The following is a 20,489-nucleotide window of genomic DNA, read 5'->3' on the forward strand; positions in this document are numbered from 1 at the left end:
TTTAATCCTTGGATCGCTTCTTCAGCCAGATTCTTTCGCCATCCTTTCTTTTATTGCCAAAATTAGACTCTTTGTCATCATCAACCCCAGAATCAACTAAGGGGATGTTAGAGCAGAATGGAGGGTTTTCTAGAATTGTGTCTCCAAGATCATCATCATTGTATATCTCGTGATAGTCTCTGGTCGTTGAGGTCAATAAGACTGACCAGTTGGAATCAACGGGATCTTCGACATAGAAAACTTGTTTCACTTGATCAACGGACACATATTTGTCATTCTTGTGGCCTTGTCGACTAAGGTCCATAAGTGTGAAACCAAGTTCATCAACCTTGACGCCTCTGTCACAGTCTGCCCATTTGCACAAGAATAATGGGGCTTTAAATGAGTGGTAATCCAATTCTCATATTTCTTCAATCCTCCAGTAAAATGTCATATCACTCTTTACGGGATTTAAATCCTTAGCACTAGAAACTTGGACAATCTTAGCAACTAACGAGACTTCACTATTTTGAACAACCCTAGCATCGTCTCGCTCCTTTGTGAAGTATCGGATTTCGTCAACTAGATAGCCATCAAAAGTCAAAACAGTAAACGATGGTTTTCCTGTTAGCCACCTTATCATTTCAGAAACACTTTCGACTTTCTCGTTCAATTCAGTCATAACTTTGTTCTCAAACCAATCAACAAATAGCCTATTATGATCCCCAATCATCCACTAAATAGTCTTTTTTCCTTCATAAATTTTTTCAAGCAACTCCTTATGCATCCTTTAAAAATACATAAATTTTTTGGTTACAAACTAAAATAATGCTTATACAAAATTAATCAAGAAAAGAAAAAGAAAAGTGACTTACTTAATATATGGAAACACTTCACTGTTGTTTAAGAGGACGTGTAAATGCGCCTCCTCTCAATCTTTCTCTTCAACAGATTTAACTGTTGCAACCGATAATGGACCAGAAAGTTTGCCTTGGTCCTTCGGAAGACCGGCAGTTGTGAAACTCTATCTAGAAAACTCAGCGCAAAATTCTACAGATTCTTCTTTCAAGTATGCTTCGGCTATACAACCTTCTGGAAAATAACGGTTTCGCACGTAACTTTTCAACACTTTATTAAAAGGCTCAAATGGATACATCCATCTATAGAAAACTGGTCCACATACAATTCCCTGACCAGGTGTACAATTAGATGTATCATTATATCAAAAAAAGAAGGCGAAAATATTTTTTCGAGCTCACATAAGGTCAATACCACATCGGCTTGCAATTTATCAAGTTTTGATACGTCAACAATTTTGTTGCACAAAGTGTTGAAAAAGAAGCAGAGTCTTATTATGCTAACTCTAACATTCTTCGGAAGTACATAACGAATTGCGACCGGGAGTAATTGTTGAAGGAGTATATGGCAGTCGTGAGACTTCATCCCAAATATCTTTAAATCCGCCATGGATACACAATTTCTAATGTTTGAGGAATGCCCATATGGAAACTTCATTGATGAGAGTGAGTTCAGCACTTTTCTTTTTTCAGCTTTTGTTAGAGTAAAACTGGAAGGAGGCAGATAAGTTCTTTTTTCTCCTACTTCTGGAGCTAAATCAGTTCTAACCCCCATTTCCATCATATCTAGCCGAGATGCCTCACTAGCTTTGGACTTGTGTTTTAAATTCAGTAACGTCTCAACTAGACTATCGTACACATTTTTCTCAATATGCATAATATCGAGGCAGTGACGAACGTGATGGAATTTCCAGTATTCCAACTCAAAAAATACCGACTTCTTCTTCCAAGCACAGTCCGCCTTCTTCGACTTCTTTACTTCCTTTCCATAAGAAAATTTAATGTTTTCTTGTTGTGCCAACACCTCTTGTCCGGAAAGGGGTTGCCTTGGATGTCCAAACTCTTGTTGACCATTAAAGACTGCCTTCTTCTTCATGTATGGATGATGCCTAGGCAAATACCGACGATGACCTTGGTAACATATGTTCCTACTATAAGGTAAATAGTTAGCAACAGTATCATCACCACACACTGGACAACCCAAATAACCCTTGTTGACACAGCCAGAAAAATTACCATATGCTGGGAAATCGTTAATCGTCCATAACAAAGTCGCCCTTAAAGTGAAAAAAGTTTTTGTGAAGGCATCGTATACATTCGGTTCACCTTCTTCCCAAAGCTTTTTCAAATCATCAACTAACGGTTGTATGAACACATCAAGGTTGTTACCTGGTTCATGTGGACCGCAGACCAATATAGTTAACATCATAAATTTCATCTTCATACATAACCACGGAGGAAGATTATATGTTACCAATACTACCGGCCAACAAGAATACCGATTGGTCAGCCTATTATTATGTGGGTTAATACCATCAGCCAACAAAGCTAGTCGAAGATTTCTTGGCTCACTTCTGAAGGTAGGCCACCTGTAATCGATTTTCCGCTAAGAAGGAGAGTCGGCAGGGTGGTGCATCTGGCCATCATGAATTCTTTGGTTGGAATGCCATATCAACAACTCAGCTGTCAAAGAAGATTTAAACATCCGTTTAAATCTCGGGATGATCGAAAAGTACCACATAACTTTTGCCGGGATTTTATACCTTTCTCTACCATCCTTGCCCACCTTCCAGCGAGATAGCTTGCACTTGGGACACTCCGAAGTAGTCTCATTTACACCCCTGTATAGAACACATTCATTGGGGCACACGTGGAATTTTGTATACTCGAGGCCTAAATTCGAAAGAGTCTTCTTTGCTTCATATGCGTTAACAGGTAATGCATTATCCTGAGGTAGGAATGAGCCAACTGTAGAGAGAAGATCGCTAAATGCACTATCACTCACACCGAATCTCGCTTTCCAGTTATGTAATTTTAACACCGAATCTAATTTTGTGCAGTCGCTGCCCTCAAATAAAGGTTGTTGAGCATCGGCCACAAACCTCTTAAAATCATGCGAGTCTTTATCGTAGTCATCGCCCCCTGATTTACCCCCCGGATTACGATATGCTGCTTCACAAACCACGGCAGCTTGTGAAGCACCAGCAGCCGCCGCTTCCGATGCAGCAGCCGCTTCTGATGCAACTTCAAAGGCTGATTTAAATGCACCTGCATTCTGCTCCACTTCATGAGGGGCACTGTGCTACCAACAGACGACCTACCAGTCTTGGATCTGTGCCAAATCCAATCAATATACCCAAGACTAAAACCATTCTCGTAGAGATGACCCCTTATTACTTTGACCAGAAATTTCTTGAAATTAACATATTTACAGTAGGGGCAAGGTATTTTTTTAGGATTTTTACAATTTTCTTCGGCATAAATCAAAAACTTTTCAACCCCGACTTCATATTCCAACGAATCCCTCTCTTTTGAAATCCAATATTTCTTTATATCCGTTGGATAACCTATATCCTACCTAATTTTCATATCAAATATTTCAAAAAAGGCAACGTACAATTAGTAATATATATGTATTACTATGTATAATTACCGGCAAAGCAGAACACGACACTGATTGATTAAAATGATGAAACAAAACACAGAACAAAGCTGAGCACGACACTAGACAATAAATATAGCAAATTAATATAATTTGTAATGAGCAGAATCAACCACCACCCGACATCGATGCTCATAAAGAATTAGCTTCCATAGGCCAAGAAAACTATATTCACATGCTAACTATCATTTCTCAAACAAGAATCAGAACTTTTAGTGGGTTTATTAAGTACTTGCTCAAAGATTACATTCCCAAACCAACCACTTCTGCTTTTCTAACTCCTCCCAGGTGACCCTTCTTCTCTACCGGGTAATTATTTTCTTTATAAGCACCATATGTATGTGTTAGTGAAGTGTTCTTTTATAAAAAAAATTATTCCAAGTATGAAATCAAAAATCAAAGTTGATTTTTATTACTGAAAAGGTAATGTCATTATCCTTTTCAGTAATCTGCTTGTATCGATTTGGTAGTACAAGACAGGGCATGCATTTTAATGTTTATATTATACTATCAATAGATAAAATATGTTTACATTATACTATAAATTCTACACAGAACCATCTTCCTGTCATTTTATATGTAAAATATATGTTGTAACAACATATACAGAACAAAAAGCGAATTTCGTCTATCATGCCCTTACTATAAAATAATGTTTACATTATTTAACTGAAAATAACATGCATTTCCTAGAGAAAACAGAGAAAAGAGCAACAAAAATCCTATCATTTAAACAAAATAAAATAAATAAAGACACAAGCATAAGCAATTAGGGTTTGCTATATGACAAACAACTAATTTCTGTACTATAGAATATGTAACAAGCAAATCAAACAAGCAGATGCGGATAGTTCAAGCTTAAACTAATTAAAAATTAAAAAATTAGGGTTTCAAATTGAAACCCCCAATTCTGAAATTAGGGTTTAAAACTTACCTAATTCAAGCTTTAACCTCCAACTTAGCTTCAATCTCCGACTTGAACTCCAACCTTAAACTCCAAGTTGAACTTCAACTCCAACTTCGACTTAATGCAATGAAACCCCCAAATCTACGAGAGCAATGAGGGAAATGAGAGCAACCTTGATGAGAGCGGCAAGGTGAAATCTACACAGGAAGGTGAAATGAGAGCTGAGAGAGGGATAAAATGAGAGATGAGAGAGTGATGAAATGAGAGATGAGAGAGTGATGAAATGATGAATACGTTTTTTGTTTTTGTTTGTTTTTGTTTTTAGTTTTTGATTTTAATTTTTATTTTTTTTAATAAAAAAGAGGGGGAAGATGTGGGTGAAAAAAGGGGGGGAAAGTTTTACTAAGTCAAAAAACAAGGGGGGAAACACTTGGAGGGACTGAATAATTTGGTTAAGGGGCAAACGGGGAAGGCGCGTTGATTAATTTTTTTAAAACAGACATATAACATCGGTTGGGCTAAAAAACTGATGTTTATAACAACAAAAGACATCGGTTTCCAAAAACCGATGTAGAAAACACCTTTTACGTCGGTTAAAAAAGCAACTGATGTCTAAGAGGTGATGTCTATTCTACTTTTTCTAGTAGCGAGTGTCTAAAGCATGTATTGGTCCTTAGTTTAAATGTATCAAAACAGTTTTAGACTTTATTATATTCTCTCAAGGAAGAAGCTGAGTTCTTTTATTTTAAAGAACTTAGAATTTATAGCAAGACAAACTAAATTAATACAAATTAAGTGAGTTTTGAAATATTGTGTTTGTTGTGCTTGTTGTTCTTAATCTGCTAACATAAAACCTGTCACACCCCAACTTTAACAAAAGAAAACTATACGAATAATTACATTAGTTAACAAATGGAAATAAATACACCGAATCCAAGATCTTACAGTTTAGGGTTTGGAACAGCCCAATACTATTAACTATTACAACCTGATTTCAATATCGAGTCCTCACACAAAACGATCACTAATCTACCTGAGCTCGAACATACGAATCGGCATCACAAGTCTTATATGCGGTCTACTTGAATCTAACCATATCTGCTAGCTGAAATATCGGGGTGAAAGCAAGTAGTGAGCCAAACGTTTAACAAGTGTTATATAATACATAAACAAAAATGAAAGGATAACAGTGGAAATGAAAGATCCAATAATATAATAACAAAAGATAAACTTTCAGGGTGATGGCATCATTTATTTGTAAAAAAAACAATTAAAACCATTTCTTTATCAAAAACCATTTTATGATGCTACGGATTACATCCGGTGATCAGCCTCGAAGTAATCCCGAAACTCGCAGGGTTCTAGAGCATTAATGAGATCCATAGGCAACCTTTAAGCCTATAATTTGAAAGCGGAAAGGACTTGCGTCTTAGTCCAGATCCACTATCTAAAGAAAACATTTGTCCCCCTTTGGGACTGAAAATCCACTTTTAACTTTTTATTTTAAAAACCGATGCCAAATGACGGTTAATTTCTTAAACCGTGAACGTCTTTATCAAGGGTTCTAGATCAACTTCGAAGCACATGGAATAGGTTCAATAAACTTTAAGGCCATGATCAGTTAAACTGGTAACTTATCGAATGGAATTGTAAAGTTTCTATTCACAGGGGATTTTCTATTGCAGTTTAACAGGGTTATTGGATGGTATAAAGGAACTAAGTCAAACTAGGTTCAATATAGTGGTTCAGATAAGATATAGGTATTTAAAATATAAAGAAGGTAAGTATCAGTTCAAAGTATAACAGGGTATCATGGTTTATGGATAATAATAGAGTTATCAAGCAATCATGAACAATTTTAAGGAATAACTGACTTTTAGGTGTCAAGATAAGGTTACTGAGTAGGACTTATACAAGGTTCAGCATCACAATTACTTTGGTATACTAGCATGGTATGAGTTTTGAGTTACTTGCATAGCGATCTTCAAGTAAATTTAAACTGCTTGCAATAGATACTTGAGGGTTCATGGCATTTGCATGCAATACGAAAGATAGATTTGAAACCACTTGGGTCATGTATACATGTATATCAAGGTGAATTAGAATTCTTGCATCATATATAAAAGCTAGGTTAACACACACTTGTAGTGTAAACACAAAAAGATAGGTTGAAACACTTGCCTTGAGAAAGGCTTGACTTGACTGGCAGGTGGAAGCAACTGGGAGCTTTACTCAACTTTAATGGAAATTTTACCCTTGTCTCGAGAGCCTACACAAAATAATAATAACCTCGTTATAATATATTCTCACCAACTCGACCTATTTATAAATCGAAAGTAAGCACATTGGCACTTAGGCCTATATACACATACATGCTTATAATTATCTTATAAGCATACTAGATCACATAGCCACATATGCTCATATAACACATTTAAATATATAATAATACATCAACACACTATATTGCATTACTAAGCTTGGATGATCTCACTCCACTTACTCAAGTCACTTAGTTATGCTAAACTAGTCAAAACTCCTAATATGGAGCTCGAAACTCGAAGTGCCTTTTCTAAACCATCAAGTTCCTATTGACCCTGACCTAGGCCCTAAACTCTACTAACCTTATACTATCTTAAAACTATGATGGTCAACCTAGGCCTCACTCATAAATGCTCTAAAACTAAATGTTAAGTGAATGTGCTCATTATAGTGATTTCAGGATGACACCAATGGGTTTATGAGAATAATTGACACCCTTAATCCTCAATTTTACTTCTCAGACTTCTACAATAGACTCTTTTGATCATAAGGTAACTCCCAAACTTGGTGTGACTCAAAGGCCTAGCTTGGGCCTACCTAGGCGTAAGCTTAAAGTCCAATGTTCCCTGGTTTTCTGGACAGAAAAGTGTCCTGATTTACACTAACTTGCGACACATGATTTTAACTCAAGTCCTATGAACTATGGCTGGAAAAACACCTCTGACACTCCCTCTAACTAAGTCCAATCAAGGTCTAGTGAGGGCCTACCCATGACATGGTCAAAACTCCCCATTTCTAGGTTGCGGTAAAATTGTCCCCTGCTGGACAGATTTAGTGTTTTCACTCGTGTACCTAACCAAACAACCTACAAACCTCTAACAAACACCTAAAATCTGAAGTATACCCCTAGTAATAGCTTCTGGTGACTTGGGCCTCAAAGTGCATTACAATGACAAGGTCAAATCTCACTCTAAACCTCATGGGACCAAACTGAAATTCTGCAGAATCTAATGTACCCTTTTCCACCATGTTCCCACTTGACAAACCAAACCAAACATCAATCAAAACCCAAACCAAACCTCAACCAAGGAAACCTACTAAACTAACACTCCTACACACAACATTGGCTTAGTGGAGATCATCCTTACCTAGAGTGCAATATAGCAAAACAAGAGTCAAAATAATATACTAATTACAAGTCATCTCAATTCAAAAATAACAACTTAAATCCTCCATATATATACGAATCAAAAACACATAAAAAGGAGCACATATCATAATTATTATCCTAAATTAACAAAAATTAGAGATTATTAACAAAAATCAATCCAAATAATCAAGAACTTTCGAAAATCTTGAGTTGAACATATGCATGCATGCTTTCGAACTTACAAGCCAAAAATAATATGGTTTCCATGTAAATTTCATCATAGAATCAACATGCAAGCCTAGAATTAACCATAAATAATGTGATCACTTAGCATGAAAAGAGTTTTGTCAAGTTTTTATTTCCAAAACCAAGCTATTATCACATAAACACACAAAAATCAACAAGACAACAAGAACACCATCCATTCGACTCCTAACAAGTCATGGCCGAATGGATTAGGGTGAAAAAAACATTTGCATGAGTGTGACGCACTCATGTCTAGCCATTCTCAAACCTATGATAATTTATCTCATGGTGAAAGCTTAGATTCACAAGAATCAAGGGTGCACACTTTGAGTTTAACAAAACACTACCATGCAAGATCAAAACATAGATTTTTCACCCTAAACTCTTTGGATTATTAAAGAACAAGATATGGGAAGTAAGATTACTTAAATTGAAGATGGATGTTTGAATGAAAAATGAAGAAAAAGGAGTGGGGGCTTCGACCGAGAGTGAAGGCCGAGAGAGAGGGGGCCGAGAGAGGGAGAGGGAGAAGAGAGGTGAGGTGGAGTGGAGTGAAGTGAGTGTGATTATGACAACTTGCTTGATTTTTATGGTTTTGATTTGACTAGAAAGTGAGTGGAAGTGAGAATTGACAAGAGTAACCCTCAAGCAAGCTTGTGTCAATTTGCATGCAAAGATAAGGTAGTAATTTGGCTAGTAAAGTAGTAGTTAGTGGGGTTGGAATTCCCAAGTTTGCCCTTAACTTGTGTTTGGGAGCAAAATGCATGCATGGGCAATTAAGTAAATTGCAAATTAAAAAGTCAACTAATTTATATAAAACAATTGCTATAAAAATAAATACACTTCCATAAATCACAAAATAAATATTATAAAATAGCTTATGATTTTAGAAATTTAATGATATAAAATTTGAAAATTTGTTGTTAAAAGATTTTAAAAATCGATTTTTCATATAGAATGAAATACTTTTGATTATCATTTAAAAATACTAAATAATAAGATTTTCCTTTCAATTTTTTATATATACTAATACGTTAAATACTTAATTTATAGGCACTTAACATATAGATCACCCACATTTATAATTCCACGCAATTTAAACCTCAATTATAAACACACAATTATATATAAGGTTTAGAAATACCGGTCGTAACAATATCAATACAAATTAAACTGTTTTGTTCACACGCCAATAACCAAACTTCAAAAGGGCTAAAAATCAAGAAAACACATTCACCACCCTGTGTTGTACTCAATATCTAACAAGTGGTATTAAAGCGTAATATGAAAGTAAACAGATCAAGATCTTGGAAGTATGAGTGCACAAAAGATAAATAGTATTAAGATACCAGCTTTTGATAGAATCAACTACACACTTTGAAAAAAAGAAGATGATGTTGTTCATAAGGATGGCCAACCCATTATATATCCATATTCTCAAGAATGACCCTTTCACCACCATGGAAAGGGTTGATGAATCTACTGATGGAGATATGGTTATCCTAGCTCATTATGCCCCTAAAGACCCTTCAAATACACTTAAACTGAAAAAGAAAAAGTCTCCCTGGATAGTGGCCTACAACTAATTCTGATAGAGTCACTTGACAATGTTATGTACAACAATATTGTCAATTATGACACAGTCAAACAGATCTAGGTGAAGATTGAGATTTTGTGTGAGGGTACAGAGGAAGTTATATCAAATCAAAGAAGGATAATGGTGTCTCAGTGTGAGAGATTTATGGCAAAGCCTAAAGAAGGAATTACTGAAGTTCTTAAAAGATTTAAAAAATTGATAAATGACTTGCAGCTTCATGAAAAGTATTATAAAGCTGAGGAGGTTAACCTAAAGTTCTTGCTAGCTCTTCCTGACCACCTTGAACAAAAAATATCAGCTATTAGAGAAGGAAAAGATTTGAGCAGAATAACTCTGGAAGTTTTATATGGAATCTTGAAAACTTATGAACTTGAAATGTTACAAAAAAAGTCATTAAAAGCAAACCATGGACATGTTGTTGATGGTTCTAGTGCCTTAGTTGTTAATGGCAGTGAAGCAAGTGAAGATGAACAAGATGCTCAAGTTCTAGTTATTCAAGCTGTGGAGCAAAAGAACAAAGGACCTCAGAAGCAAGTTATTTTGGAGCTGGAGAAAGATGAGTTTTATATCTTGGATAAGGTAGATGAAATAGACCAATCCATGGCGTATATGGCTAGAAAAATCTCTAACATTAGAGTCAAGAAGCCTAGGTTTTTCAAGAATAAGGGATAGTCTTCTAACAGCAACAACTGGAAACCAAAGACTCAGTATAACTCATCTAGAAAAGGTGGCTACAAGACTGGATCTGTTGACAGATCAAAGATAAGGTGCTTTAATTGTAATAAGTTGGGTCACTTTGCTACTGAGTACAGGAAACCTAAGAAGGTGAAGAAAGACAAAGCTTATTTGGAATTGGAGGAAAAGTATGAGCTCTCCTAAAGAAATATCAAGGAGAGGCTTACATTGTATAAGGAAAAAGTTGGGATGATACTGATGATGAAAATGAGAATGAAAAGTTTGGAAACTATGCACTAATGGCTCTGGAGCAAGGAGAAACATCATCATCAAAATCTGAGGTACCAACTCTAACCACCATTGATTTAAATACAAGCCAATAAAGAAACTTTTGAAAAGATGAGTGTAGAGATGTTCCATATCCACACAAACATGGTGGCAGCTACTGAGGAGGTGAGTAGGCTGTCAAAGTTGAATGAGAACCTTGAAATTGAGAAACAAGAATTGGAACTGCGGCTTGTTGAGCTTGAGACAGTCAAACAATAAAATGAATATCTAAAGAACAAACTTAATTGTGCAAGTGAGATTGAAGCTGTGTTGAGAGAAAATCTAGAGAAGAATAAAGTGAAGCTGAAGTCTTTTAGAAATGCATCTCAGTTGGTTGGACAGTACCATGAAAAGAACAAGCCATGTGCTAACATAGCTATTGGTTTGGACTTTGATGCCTTGAACAATAATAAGAAGAATGAAGGTGACAAGGGTAAAATAACTGTAAATGAAGATGTCACAGCTATGCTGAGAAAAGTTGACTCACCTTTGTTCAAGGCATGTAAAGTCAATTTCAGTGAAGAGGAGTTGGTCATCAATCAAGAACTTGCAAATAAAGATAAAGAAATGAAAAATAAAGAAACCACTCCTGCTACTGAAACAAAGAAGAAGCCCATAGTTAACCAAGTCCCTAAGACACATGTCAAGGAAGTCAAGGCTGAGAATGCAGGAAGGAAGAAAAAGAACATGAATGGCAAGATAGGAGTAAACAAGAGCAACAACTTTGCATTTATTACAGATGCCCCCAGAAAGCAATGTCAGAAATGTGGCTCAACAAATTATCTAACTCAACGTTATAAAAAGGATGTTAGCAAGCCAAAAGTGGGAGCTTGCAAGTACAATGAAGCAAATGCAGAAGACCCTTACTCCTTTTATGACAAATTTGGCTGCATACCTTGGAACAAGAAAGTGATGACAAGTTGTCATAAACTGAGGGTAGATTTGAAATAGATATCTATTGATAGCTTATTCCCAAAAACTTGTTGGCAACTTAGCATCTTACAGCATTGTTCTAGCAGCTTCTACTAGTGTTCTATTCTTTCTCTCAACTACCCCATTTTGCTGAGGGGTTCTTGCAGCTAAGAACTATTGAACAATGCCCTTATCTTTTTCTGAATTCATGCAGAATTGCATTCCTGAATTCTGTGCCAACTCCTCAAGATTTTTGTTGATGAGTTATCTATTTTTAGTGTAGAATGCTACACTAAAAATAGATATCTCATCAACAAAAATCTTGGTAAGTCACCCTACTAAATTTTATCAAAAAGGAATCCTACTGTGAAACATCTTCATGTGTTTGGGAGCAAGTATTTTGTGTTAAAAGACAACTCTGAATATGTGGGAAAATTTGACTCCAAAGTTTTTGAAGCAATTTTTCTAGGATATTAATTGGAAAGGACTCCATACAGAGTTTATGTGCTTGAACAAAAGAAAATTATGTAAAGCTATGTGACTTTTGATGATGACAAGTGTCCAGGCTTGGAGTGCCTTGATGAGAATGAAGCTGAAGCCCTTAAGTTTGAAAATTTGAATACTGATAGTAATTCTGAAGATGAAGCTGAAATCGACACAAGCAACAGAATGAATGAACAGTCAACTGAGCAAGTGAATCACGAGAATAGAAACTCATCTCAAACACCTGAATTTGATAGCACAAACTCAGGGGGAGAAAGAGAAGAAAGTTCTGCAAGTCATGCTAATTGTGAAGAAAATGCAGAAACTTCAAGTCAACAGAATCATACCAGAAAGTGGGATATTAGTCACACTAGAGATGCAATTATTGGTGATCCAAATGGTGGCCTACATACATGCTTTCTTTCATAAATTGAGCCTCAGAAAATTGAGGAAGCTCTACTTGATCCTGACTGCATATTTGTTAAGCAAGAAGAGCTAAATCAGTTTGAAAGAAATAAAGTTTGGAAGTTGGTTCCTACACCAAAGAACAGAAGTATAATTGAAATAAAGTGGGTGTACAGGAGCAAGATGGATGAAAATGGAATTGTGACAAGAAACAAAGCAAGGTTGGTTGTTAAAGAATACTCACAGGAGGATGGAATTGATCATGATGAAACCTTTGCTCCAGTTGCAGGACTTGAAGAAATAAGGATCTTTCTTGTATTTATTGCACACCCAAACTTCAAAGTGTATCAAATGGATGTAACGAGTGTATTCCTTAATGGTGAGTTGGAAGAAGAAGTTTATGTGCAACAGCCACATGGCTTTGAAGATCCAGAATTTCCAGACTTTGTATACAAATTACTCAAGGCTCTCTATGGATTAAAGCAAACACCTAGAGTTTGGTATGACACACTGCCAGAATTTGTGCTTAAAGATGGATTCACTAAAGGAACAATTGACAATACTCTCTTCTACAAGCAGTATGGTGGTGATATGATCCTAGTTTTAGATCTATATGGATGATATCACTTTTGGTTCTACTAATGAGAAGTTGTATCAAAGATTCTCAAAACTTATGAAGAGTGAATATGAAATGAGTTACTTTCTTGGACTTCAAGTCAGTCAAAGAAGTGATGGAATCTTAATCATCCAAACCAAGTATGTTAAAGATTTATTGAAGAATTTGGGATGGTTGATTGTTCACCTGCATCAACACCTATGTCTATAGCTACAAAGTTGGATTAAGATAATAAAGGGAAAAGTGTAGACATTTCAGGTTATAGAGGAATGATTGGATCTTTGTTATATTTGACTGCTAGTAGACCAGACATTATGTTTGCAACATGTCTGTGTGCAAGATTTTAAGCCAATCCAAAGGAATCACATTTGATGGCTGTGAAAGAATTTTCAGATACTTGAATGGGACACTAAACATGGAATTATGGTATCCTAAGGGAACTGGATTTGAAGTTGTTGGATACACAGATGCATATTTTGTTGGATGCAGGGTTGACAGGAAGAGTACTAGTGGAAGCTGTCAATTTCTTGGAAAAGACTTGTATCCTGGTATAGCAAGAAACAACAATTTGTGTCAACTTCTACAGTTGAGGCTGAATACATAGCTGCTGGAAGTTGTTGTGCTCAAGTGATTTGGATTAGAAATCAGCTAATGGACCATGTCCTAGTGCTACACAAAATTCAAATTATGTGTGACAATACTAGTGCTATTTCTATTGTGGCTAATCCAGTCAATCATTCTATAACAAAGCACATGGATGTAAGATTCTATTTTATTAGATAACATGCTGTAAATGGTACTATTGAGCTTATTTTTGTTCCAACAGAAAAATAATTAGCTGACATTTTTACTAAATCTTTGGATGAAGCAAATTTCACTAGACTTGTTAGTGAAATCGAAATGCTAAATTCTTCATCCTAGAGGCAATAACTCGGCTAATATGTTACAGCAGATTAATTTCTAGTAAATCAAAATTAATTTGATTTAATTGAAAATTAACTGGAATATGAGTTATAAATATTTCAGAATTCTCTATATATTTATTTTTCAAAATTCAAAATTTAACTTGAATTTTTAAAATTCAAAGAAAATTGTCTAAGTGTTAATTTACTTTTTTAATATGTGAAATTAGCATAATGCGGAATCAAATAGTTCAAAAGTATATAGAGAACTGAGTTCTCGATAAGTTTAATTGACTTCTCGACAAGTCATGTTTTCTAACTTCTCGAAGAACTTCTCGACAAGCCTTTTATGACTTTTCGACAAGTCATTATAGAGATCTCGATATATGACTAATTCATAGAGTTCTTCACAAGTATATTTTAGACTTCTCGATAACTTAGAACTAGGATAATTTAATTTAATAAATTATTTAGTCAAATACTTTTGATATAAAATCATTCTAATTTTATTTTGATTTATTCAAATAAAATTTGGAAAATTCAGTCTATTCATGACAAACTGGGTATTTATTTGACATCTTGATAAGTCACTATCTAGTTATTAATAAGAGTCAGGAAAGTGACATATCGATATGTATTTATTCTCACACGTGACTTCTCGATAAGTAAATCCCAAACGTTTATTTCTACTTCTCAATAAGCCATTTACCTTTTACTATAAATACCCAAACATCTCGACATACACCTCTTTACGCCTTCGAGATCTCAAGTCTCCCATTGAGATCAAGTCTCTCAACTCACAGCTTTGGTACAAAGTCAACAGACTGACATCCAGACCTTGGTAGACTCCCATAAGCATCTTCGAATACAAAATTCAGTCTCAATGGGAGCTATCATGGGTGCACTAAATATTCCTTTGCCTGCACTTCCAGAAGATGTGAGGCCTGACATTCCTACACCTCTACTCTTGCCTGTTAGCAAGACTAAGGGGGAGATAGAGGTTAGGTTGCTAAAAGTATCTATCCAACCTTAAACAACCAAAGAAAAGGAAACTGAACAGCAAGATATTGGAACAGAAAGGCTAATAAAATCAGCTGAGAGACCTAATCTGATCGAAGAAGTTGATGAACTGCTAAGGGCTCTCAGAGTTTCTCTACACAACAACTTCTTCACCTACAAGAAAGCTTTGGACAAGACAATCAATTTCTTAAGGGTGATTTTGGTAACCAAGGATAACTTTCAGGAGAGAAGAATTGTTGTCAATATAAATGACTCTGGTATGATAGGTGTATGCAGGTGTCCTTTAATTATCTTATAACAAGGAGGGAATCTGAATTGGAGATTTTAATCAACAAGATTAACCGAAAGATTCATGAAGACACTCTCTTGCTCAATGAATTGAAAAATACTCAAGTAGCTGTTTTTCCAGAAGCATATCTCCAACCAAGCAAGGGAGTGGCATATATATGTCCATCCACCAAATATTGCAAACATTTCCAGATTCTAAAGCAATATATCATGGCAAACAAGAAGCTGATGGTGACTCTAGAACAGGCTTGAAGATAAAGCAGAACAAGATTGTTGAAGATGAGGAAATGATCAAGATACTAGGGAGATACTTAAAATATGTTGAAACCAAGTTGCCTAAAACTCAAATCAACATTAAGGATGATTTGGATGATGATGAGCTAAAGAAAGATGATCAATAATCTTCTGGCTCAAATCCAAGTCAATCTACCAAGGCAACTGACAGTAAAGTTGAAAGAGAAGAAAAGAGATGATAAGAAGAGAGGAGATGAAAGGATAAGGAAAAAGAGGGAAAATGGTGAAGGTACCAAAAAAATGTCCTACCAATTCAAATCTTACAAACTCAAGCCACTAAGCCTACAAGCTCAAACACTCAACCACCTTTAACCTCTAAGCCTAAACTTTTGTACAAACAAACTGCAAACACCTTACTCAGAATACCAATCACTTCTAGCCAAACCACCTTAAAGAAAATCTCAAACCTACCTTCATTTAAGCCATCAATCAAAACTCATTTCAAGACTGTTGGGAGAAAACCAAAGAAGTTGCAAGTTAGAAAGGGGTTATCTGGAATTGCTTTGATTAGACTGATTTTCTACCTTTAAATTGGTGTATCACAGATGATGACTACTTTCAATACTTAGCTGAAGAAATAGTCAACATTTGGGTTGTATCATTGAGACAAGTCAGAATCTATTATCGGGATGGCTCCTTCACTATACTTAGCGTAGAATTAGTTGATACACTTTCAACCACCGAATTTAAGAGGGTGATTAGCTTAATGAAGGACAAGGACACAAGTACAAGGGCATGGAAGTTGTGATGTGTGTATGGCTGAGAGTAAGAGATGAAAGAATAGCAAAAGCAAGAGATGAAAAGGAAGAAAAGGATAGGAAATATGCAGAATAAATTTCTATATTTGAACAAAGATCAAATGAGCTCAAGGCAAAGGGGATAAGTAGAATTTCTAAGGATGGACACTTTCTGAACATACAAGTTGGCAGATTCTCAAGATTCAGAGTAGGTTACTTGAGTGGTTATTCATTGGATGATTGGCTCAAGCTTGTGGAAGCTCTAAAAGGGACTGAAATCATAGAGAAACTTCAAGTACTTGTAAAACTAAAGGACCTCATTAGCAAAAAATCAGGCTATGAGAATTTTATGTGATGAATGTACTTATTGAACTCATGTAATCACTCAGTGTATAAAAGCTGTATTTTGTTATTCTATCAGTTTTATGTAATCATTTTTTTAACTTGGGGTTAGTCTTGTTATCAGGCATGAATTTTGGATAAGCAATCTTCACACAAATTGGGGGAGATTGTTGTGCAAGATTTGCCTATACAATAACAAGACTAAGTCAAAATTGACAACCTAAGGGTAGTTGGTTGATAATCGACTTTATATTTTGTATTGTATTACTTGAGTCTGTAAAAATGGTTAGAAGATTAGACTGAAGTATTTTTCTGTAAATAGTTCAAGCCTAAAGAATAAACTCTGGAAGAAGATCAAGTTAGATCATGCCTCATAGAAATGATACAGAAGCTTGGAGTTGAATAAATCAATTTTATGAAAAATGTTCTAAGTCAAGATATCGACAAGTCACAGATCAAGCAATATAGAAAAGTCATTCGAGAACTCCAGAATGACTTATCGAGAAGTCCAAAATGGCTTATAGAGAAGTCTCAGAGATATGGACAAGTCAAATGAAGATATGAAGATTGGAGATATCGACAAGACATTTCTGAATGTAGAGAACTTAGAGATATCGACAAGTCAAAATGAAGATGTGAAGATTGGAGATATCGACAAGTCAAATTATCATTAGATATCTCAGAGTTATCGACAAGTCAAAATGTATATAGAGATTTCTGAGATATCAACAAGTCAATTCTACATGTAGAAATCTCAGACATATCGACAAGTCATGCAAATGTCAAGAGACCTCGACAAGTCAAATATACCTATAGAGAACTCGGAGATCTCGATAAGTTATTATACTTATCGGGATGTCACTTCTCTATAGAATAAACTTGAGATCTCGACATGCCTCTCAAATACAGAATGCAAACAAATGAAGATTCAAGATTATCAGTCAACAAACAATCTATCAACTAGATTGAAAAAGTCTACAAAGTAGCTGGGGAGAATACAAGATCAAGGGCCAAGATTAACTAGATAAAGGATGGTCACAGACTTGCAAGATTCTGCATAAATTTGCTAAAATAGAAATGGAAATAGAAAAAGGTTACTTTAGAAATGATTTTAGTACATTTTAGTACAAGTTTTGTAAACCTGTGATGCTAGTGTATAAAGCATGCACTGGTCCTTAGTTTAGGTGTATCAAAACAGTTTTAGATTTTCTTGTAATCTCTCAAGGAAGAAGTTGAGTTTTTTTTAAAGAACTTAGAATTTGTAGCAAGACAAACTTAATTAATACAAATTAAGTGAGTTTTGAAATATTGTATTGTTGTGCTTGTTGTTCTTAATCTGCTAACGTAATATCAATACAAATTAAACTGCTTTGTTCACACACCAATAACCAAACTTCAAAAAGGCTAAAAATCAAGAAAACACATTTACCCCCCTATGTGTTGTACTCAATAGCTAATAAGAATACTGTATGTTAGAAATACATGAAGACATATGTGAAAGTCATTCTTCAGGGGAAACTCTGGCACATAAGATCACAAGGCAAGGTTACTACTGGCCTACTTCACAAAATGAAAGCTTGGCCTACAGCAAAACTTATGCTAAATGTTAGTTTTATGCTTCAGTCCTTAAAATACCCTGGGTCCTCCCTATGGCCATTCGATCTCCCTCCATTTGACACTTGGGGAATGGATTTTATGAGGCCTTTTCCTCCGGCAAAAGGGAACATTCAATTCTTACTGGTTGTCTTAGACTATATGACTAAGTGGGTTGAAGCAAAGGTTGTTCCCCATACCACTTCTCTTGTATGCCAAAAAATTTCCATGAAAACATTGTCCCCCACTTTAGAATACCTCGAGTGTTAATCACAAACAACGAAAGATAGTTTGTTGAAACTGATTTTGAGGAATACTTGACAGCTTATGGCATACAACACCGAAGGTCATCTGTAGCCAACCCACAGTCTAATGGCCAAGTTCAAGTAACTAATAGAAGCCTCCTTCAAAACCTCAGAAAGAATGTTCAAGACTAGAAGACTCTCTAGGAGGAAGAACTACCAAATATACTTTGGACTTATAGAAGAAAAAGCCCCTTCTGGTTTACTTATGGCACTGAAGCCCTCATACATGTAGAGATTGGAGAACCTTTCTCTCTAGTTCAGAGTTATTATTCCCAACTAAATAAGAAAGGCTTGTGGACCAACTTGGATCTCCTCGAAGAAAAAAGAGAGAATGCCCTTATCCGCATGTCCAATTATAAGCGGAAGACTGCTATCTACTTCGACGAAGTTCATCCCCGAGAGTTCCAAGTTGGAGATCAAGTCCTTAGGGTTGCTTCTGTCTCAACCCCTACTAATAACAAAAATTTAAATCCCTCATGGGAAGGACCTTACATCGTGATTCAATCCACCAGACTTGGTACCTACCACCTTACTCGACTATCAGAAGAACCTCTCCCTGATACCTGGCATGCCACTCACCTCAAGCATTTTTACCAGTAAGTGATCCTTTCGTCTTTGAAGTATCTTTTTTGGAGTTTGTAATTATAAGAAAATATGTCTATGTAAGCCCATAAGCTCCTTTTTTATGCAAACTTGTGTATTGATAACTTTTATAGAAAGCCTTCGTTATGGCTCGGGCTTTACCGCTCATTATAACCATTTATTACTAAGCCCATATATGCAGCCTAATGCCTGCAACAAAAGTGGTTCGATCAAATAACTATTTGTTACTAAGACAATATATGCAGCCTAATTCCTGTGGCACAAATGGTTTGATCAAACAACTATTTATTACAAAATCGATATACGCAGTCTGACGCCTGTGGCACAAATAGTTCACCCAGATAACTATTTGTTATTAAGCTAATATAGGTAGCCTAACACCTGTGACACAAATAGTTCACCTAGATAACTATTTGATACTAAGCCAATATATGCGGCCTAATGCCTGCGGCACAAATGGTTTGATTAAACAACTATTTGATATAAAGCCGATATATGGAGCCTGACACCTGCGGCACAAAAAGTTCACCCATATAAATATTTTTTACTAAGCGAATATATAAAGCTTAACACTTGCGGCATGAATAGTTCGCCTAGTTAAAAACTAGTCACTAAACTGATGTTTGTAGCATGTCAAGTGCATGTGGCACAAATTCAACTAAATGAATTATTCATCACCAAACCAACAGTTTCCTACGACTCAAATAAATTTTTAATTAATTAACTATCTGCTAAAGTGCTTACGGGCCCATTCATTTTAGGGCCAAAGGCTTGAAATTTTTCCTGAAATTGTTTATTCGTAATTATTTAAAATATTGATTCACTAGCCTCCACATCTACTTGACAAAAAGTAGATCGTTCATTAAATCAAGTTTTTCATCTTCTTTGATGTAACATTAAAATCCCATAAACATAAAAAGAAAAGTTTATCCAAACAGACTATATTATTAGAAGCCCATAGGCGCTATTCATTACAGTTACAAATGAAAAGTTAGAATACAAGATTAAATCGCGTCTTCTGCAATAAAACAAATACGGTAATTTTCCTCTTTTACAGATTCCATATCCTCCTCCAGCTCACAAATCTTCACCTCCAACTTAAGAATCTTGTTCTCCTTGAGACGGATCTTTTCCCTCATCTACGCATTAGTTGACAAGAGTTCTTCCTCGCTATTCATAGCCTTTCTCCTTTGTTTACCAACTCTAAGTTGAGCTAATATTTATAAAGAGGATTTCACTCCCGCTTCCTCAAATTCTGTAACGTCTACATTAAATGACATTACAAAACCCGTACAATTCCACCCCATTGATATTCCTTTCTTTTGAC

General features: G+C 35.5%; 1 protein-coding gene across 1 annotated transcript; it reads right to left on the minus strand.

The window, feature by feature from the left end:
* Positions 1 to 1,003: 1,003 nt before the first annotated feature.
* Positions 1,004 to 20,301, minus strand: LOC141691339 (uncharacterized). Its single transcript, XM_074496072.1, has 5 exons — positions 20,199 to 20,301; positions 3,490 to 3,560; positions 2,600 to 3,138; positions 1,252 to 2,425; positions 1,004 to 1,168 (listed from the first exon to the last, which is right to left on the minus strand). Exons 1-5 carry the CDS (start codon positions 20,299 to 20,301, stop codon positions 1,004 to 1,006), a joined length of 2,052 nt encoding a protein of 683 aa, XP_074352173.1.
* Between the last annotated feature and the right edge of the window lie 188 nt (positions 20,302 to 20,489).

The sequence above is a fragment of the Apium graveolens genome, chromosome 2 (assembly GCF_009905375.1).
Source record: "Apium graveolens cultivar Ventura chromosome 2, ASM990537v1, whole genome shotgun sequence".
In the NCBI taxonomy this organism is placed as follows: Eukaryota; Viridiplantae; Streptophyta; class Magnoliopsida; order Apiales; family Apiaceae; genus Apium; species Apium graveolens.

What these genes read in the sequence shown, in the direction of transcription:
- LOC141691339 (XM_074496072.1), bottom strand. Translation starts at nt 20,301, where the DNA reads ATGAGGGAAAAGATCCGTCTCAAGGAGAACAAGATTCTTAAGTTGGAG. An exon ending in GGCAAGGATGGTAGAGAAAG is followed by an intron (nt 2,426 to 2,599) that starts GTATAAAATCCC and finishes AATCGATTACAG; the next exon opens with GTGGCCTACCTTCAGAAGTG. An exon ending in ATAAATTGCAAGCCGATGTG is followed by an intron (nt 1,169 to 1,251) that starts GTATTGACCTTA and finishes ACACCTGGTCAG; the next exon opens with GGAATTGTATGTGGACCAGT.